General features: G+C 58.1%; 1 protein-coding gene across 2 annotated transcripts in view; it reads left to right on the top strand.

Moving 5' to 3' along the window:
• The first annotated feature begins 317 nt into the window (after positions 1-317).
• The window catches only part of LOC140470119 (histone-lysine N-methyltransferase SETDB1-like), a 556,598-nt gene continuing 551,685 nt past the window's right edge, over positions 318-5,230 (top strand). The window contains exons 1-3 of one of the 2 annotated variants that reach the window (XM_072566566.1): positions 318-540; positions 3,626-3,835; positions 4,545-4,714. In XM_072566566.1, coding sequence (XP_072422667.1) covers positions 3,633-3,835; positions 4,545-4,714 — 373 coding nt within the window. In that variant the 5' untranslated portion in view covers positions 318-540; positions 3,626-3,632. Of the gene's footprint in view, positions 541-3,622; positions 3,836-4,544; positions 4,715-5,230 lie in introns of both variants that reach the window. The other variant, XM_072566565.1, reaches the window with a different exon arrangement.

The following is a 5,230-nucleotide window of genomic DNA, read 5'->3' as shown; positions in this document are numbered from 1 at the left end:
GACTACGGTCCATTGGATGGACCGCGGTCTAAAACATGCACGCAGCCGGTGGGAGCCCACCTCATTGGGCAGTCCCACTGTCGATCAGGCGACTGGAAGGCGGGATTCCCACTTTGCACCGTCCGCACAACCATCAATCAGAAGCCGTGCGCTTGGTTGGGGGGGTGGACCCTTACCCAATTGGACGGACGGCCCGTCAATCGTGAGCGGAGAGGAGGCGGGACCACGTTCGATTGGTCGGCACCACCGTCAATCGCGGGGCTCGGCAGCGCCATTGGCCAATCCCGGTTCAAGCTGGGTTGCAGGCGAAAGGGGGCCTGCAGCGGTTGGTTAGAGGTGTTTATTCCTCAAAAAAAATCTGTCGTGGGGGGGAAAAAAAAGGTGATGCATTTCAATTAAAAAGGATGTTAGCGTCCGACCGCAGTTTTGCAGGAATCACACGTTAGGGGAAGGAGAGCGAGAGCAGATAAAGGAGACTGAAAGAAGCCGCGGCCTTCAGTGATTCGGAGCCGGGTCAGGCCTCACGGCCTGCAGGACGAGGTGAGAAGCTTTTGCCCGTCGTCCTCTCTCGAATCCACGCTCCCCCCGACACCGCACGGTCGCCGTGCTTCTGCCTCTTTCCTTCGCCCGTTTCGTATTTTCCTCACGGTTTTTTTTTCAAAATTCCCTCGGAGTGTCGGCTCCCGGAGCACTGCGCCTGCGCGAGAGGGCCGGCCGCTGCTCAGTGCGCCTGCGTGCCCGCTGAGCATTCTGGGGAATGTAGTTCTCAGCTCTCCCATTCTCTTTCTTTCTCTTTTTTTAATCCTTACCCCCTTCCTCTCTTTCTGCACTTTTTTTCTCTTTTCTCGTTCCCTCTCCCTCTCTCTTTCTCCTTCCCCTCCCCCCCATCTCCTTCCCCTCCCCCCCCATCTCCTTCCCCTCCCCCCCCCCATCTCCTTCCCCTCCCCCCCCCCAACTCCTTCCCCTCCCCCCCCCAACTCCTTCCCCTCCCCCCCCATCTCCTTCCCCTCCCCCCCCATCTCCTTCCCCTCCCCCCCCATCTCCTCCCCCCTCCCCCCCCCATCTCCTTCCCCTCCCCCCCCCATCTCCTCCCCCCCCATCTCCTTCCCCTCCCCCCCCCATCTCCTTCCCCTCCCCCCCCCATCTCCTTCCCCTCCCCCCCCCATCTCCTTCCCCTCCCCCCCCATCTCCTTCCCCTCTCCCCCCCCATCTCCTTCCCCTCCCCCCCCATCTCCTTCCCCTCCCCCCCCATCTCCTTCCCCTCCCCCCCCATCTCCTTCCCCTCCCCCCCCATCTCCTTCCCCTCCCCCCCCATCTCCTTCCCCTCCCCCCCCATCTCCTTCCCCTCCCCCCCCATCTCCTTCCCCTCCCCCCCCCATCTCCTCTCCCCCCCCCCCCATCTCCTTCCCCTCCCCCCCCATCTCCTTCCCCTCCCCCCCCCCCATCTCCTTCCCCTCCCCCCCCCCCATCTCCTTCCCCTCCCCCCCCCCCATCTCCTTCCCCTCCCCCCCCCCCATCTCCTTCCCCTCCCCCCCCCATCTCCTTCCCCTCCCCCCCCCCATCTCCTTCCCCCCCCCCCCCATCTCCTTCCCCTCCCCCCCCCCATCTCCTTCCCCTCCCCCCCCCCCCATCTCCTTCCCCCTCCCCCCCCCCCATCTCCTTCCCCTCCCCCCCCCATCTCCTTCCCCTCCCCCCCCATCTCCCTCTCCCCCCCCTTCTCCTTCCCCGCCTCCTTCCCCCCCACCTCCCTCCTCCCCCCCCCCCCCCCCCCCACCTCCCCCCCTTGAGCTCTCGTGCTCTCTCTCTGGTAGCCCTGTGCAGTGCTGGCTCCTGTGAATAATCCATTATTGAGAATCAGAGTGGGCTGTACTTCATGCTGGACCATCTCCGAAAGCCCCCTGTTGGCGAGTTCATGGCTCCACCTCAGCAGATCCTGCCCTTGGAGATGTTGCCATAGGAGTATGACTGGTATATCTGACCCATAGAGCCTGTGCCATCATTAAAGGTGACTGTGGCTAATTTGTCGTCTCTGTCTGAAAGAGGCAGCTCAGTGGTTAGTACTACTGTCTCCCTGTGCCGAGGTACGAATATACCTTCAGGCGACTCTGTGTGGCGTCTGCGTGGATTTCTTTCAGGCGCTCTGGTTTCCCCCTCATGTTCCGAAGATGTGCAGGTTAGGGTGGATTGGCCATGCTAAATTGTCCCATAGTGCCCAGGGGTGTGTAGGTTAGGGTGGATTGACCATGCTAAATTGTCCCATAGTGCCCAGGGATGTGTAGGTTAGGGTGGATTGACCATGCTAAATTGTCCCATAGTGCCCCAGGGATGTGTAGGTTAGGGTGGATTGGCCATAATAAATTGTCCCATAGTGCCCAGGGATATTGGCCGTGCTAAATTGTCCCATAGTGCCCAGGGATGTGTAGGTTAGGGTGGATTGGCCATGATAAATTGTCCCATAGTGCCCAGGGATGTACAGGTTAGGGTGGATTGGCCGTGCTAAATTGTCCCGTAGTGCCCAGGGGTGTGCAGGTTAGGTGGATTGGCCATGCTAAATTGTCCCATAGTGCCCAGGATGTACAGGTTAGGGTGGATTGGCCATGCTAAATTGTCCCATAGTGCCCAGGGATGTGCAGGTTAGGGTGGATTGGCCATGCTAAATTGTCCCGTAGTGCCCAGGGATGTGTAGGTTAGGGTGGATTGACATGCTAAATTGTCCCATAGTACCCAGGGATGTGCAGGTTAGGGTGGATTGGCCATGATAAATTGTCCATAGTGCCCAGGGATGTACAGGTTAGGGTGGATTGGCCGTGCTAAATTGTCCCGTAGTGCCCAGGGGTGTGCAGGTTAGGTGGATTGGCCATGCTAAATTGTCCCATAGTGCCCAGGGATGTGCAGGTTAGGGTGGATTGGCCATGCTAAATTGTCCCGTAGTGCCCAGGGAAGAGCAGGTTTGGGTGATTGGCCGTGCTAAATTGTCCCACAGTGCCCCAGGGATGTGCAGGTTAGGGTGGATTGACCATGCTAAATTGTCCACAGTGCCCCAGGGATGTGCAGGTTAGGGTGGATTGGCCATGCTAAATTGTCCCACAGTGCCCCAGGGATGTGCAGGTTAGGGTGGATTGACCATGCTAAATTGTCCTGTAGTGCCAGGGATGTGCAGGTTAGGGTGGATTGGCCATGCTAAATTGTCCCATAATGCCCCAGGGATGTGCAGGTTAGGGTGGATTGGCCATGCTAAATTGTCCTGTAGTGCCCAGGGATGTGCAGGTTAGGGTGGATTGGCCATGGAAATGCTGCTTGCACGTATGAAGGGCTGGAGGTGGCAGGGTTTGGAGTTGGCTCTTGGCAGGGTGCTCCTCGGAGGGTCGGTTTGGACTTGCCCAGCCAGATGACCTGCTTCCACCCTGTGAGGTGTTATGATTCGGTGTAACGGTTTTCTTTGTATCATCTTGTGCCCTTGTTCTGGCCCAATAGCTACAGTCCGTTGAGGGGTGTGTGGCATTCCCCGCGTGGTGTGTTAACTCCGGTTGGGAGGAGGGTGGGGTGGTTCTTGTGTAACCCCCTTCCCCCACCTCACAAAGCTTTGTCGCACTGTTAATGCGTGCTCTCCTGTGTCCTCCAGCAGGACAACCATGGCGTCTGCTGAGACCATGGACCTGGCAGTGGAAGAGCTGGGCCTTTCCATGGATGAGATCCGGGAGTGGATTGACCAAGAGCTGGAGAAGGTGGACCTGCTGAAGCAGCGGCGTGCTGCCCTACAGGAGCTGGAGAACTGGGTGGAGAAAAAGGAGGCCGAGATGGCTCACGTCGACGGGCTCTTCGAAGACGCGTCCAGGTCATCAGAGCATTCCCCCCCCCGCCCTGTCCCCGTCCCCGACACTCCCTACCACTTCCCCCCTCGCCCACTCCCCTTCTCCTTGATCTCCCCTTCTCTCTTTCTGTCTCTCGCTCACGATCCTTTCCCCCTGATGTGATCTTTCATTCTCTCTCTCTGTCTCGCGATTCTCCTCCCTCTGTCTCTCTCGCATGATTCCCCTCTCTCTTGCACGCATGTGATTCCCCCTCTCTTTTTCGCTCTTTCTCTCTTGTGTATGATCCCCCTGTCTTTCTCTCTTTCTTTCTTACTTGCGTGTTCCTCCTCTCTCTTCTCTCCCCTCTCTCTCTCTCTCTCTCTCTCACACGTGCGTGCGTGATTTCCCCCTGTCTCTCTCTCTCTCTCTCATGCGCAATTCCCCTCTTTTTTCTCTCTCTCTCTCTCTCTCTCGCTTGCACACACCATTCCCCCTGTTTTCCTCTCCCTCTCTCTCACGTGATCTCTCTCTCTCTCTCTCTCTCTCTCTCTCTCTCTCTCTCTCTCTCTCTCTCTCTCTCTCACCCCTCTCGTCTCTGTCTCTGTCTCTTGTGCACCCCCCACTTTCTCCCCCTCCCTCCCTCCTTCGCGTTTGTGCCCTTCCAAGGGTGGGGGGGGGGGGGTGTAATTGCATATTCGGGTTCTGTTGGGTTCTCACTGGTGCCCTGGCTTTGTGTGCCCCCCCCCCCCCCAGGTCGGTGGACATGTGCGAGTTGATGGTGAAGGACCTGTACAACAACCTGGGCCTGCAATATGAGGAGGCCTCCACCGAGGAAGGAACCGGGAAGGACAGCGCCAAGGTGTCCGAAGTGATCGAGATCCTGGACGACGATGACGACGACGACGTGATGGCCGTGGAACCTGGTAGGAGCTGGTCACTGCAGCCTGGAAACAGACCCTTCGGCCCAACCAGGCCGTGCAGACCGTAATCCCGCACTAAACTAGTACCCACCTGCTTGCTCCTGGCTCGTATCCCTTTCCTAATCGTGTACTTTATCCAGATATCTTTTAAAGGTTGTTACTTTGTCTGAAAGGCCTCACCAGCGTCCTGATCCAAGGCTGGTCGGCTTCTCGTGACGGCACTTTTGATCTGCGCTCCTGTGGCGCCCCTGTTTCACAGACCATAGGGCAGTATGCAGGGGCTTCCCACGGACGCTGTCTCAGCGCCCCGCTTTTCCTGATCTGTGTCAGGGCCCTGGCTTCATTTGAAAGCGAATGACTGCGGACGCTGGAAATCCGAAACTGGTCCCCGTCCCCCAGATATCCTCCATTCACCCATTTGGCCCGTATCCACTCTTAAACCCTTCCTATTCACGTCCCCATCCAGATGCCTTTTCAATGTTAAAAATCACCCAACACCAGGTTATAGTCCAACAGGTT

This window comes from Chiloscyllium punctatum, chromosome 50 (genome assembly GCF_047496795.1).
Source record: "Chiloscyllium punctatum isolate Juve2018m chromosome 50, sChiPun1.3, whole genome shotgun sequence".
Taxonomy (NCBI): Eukaryota; Metazoa; Chordata; class Chondrichthyes; order Orectolobiformes; family Hemiscylliidae; genus Chiloscyllium; species Chiloscyllium punctatum.
This window is presented reverse-complemented; position numbering and strand designations above follow the sequence as displayed.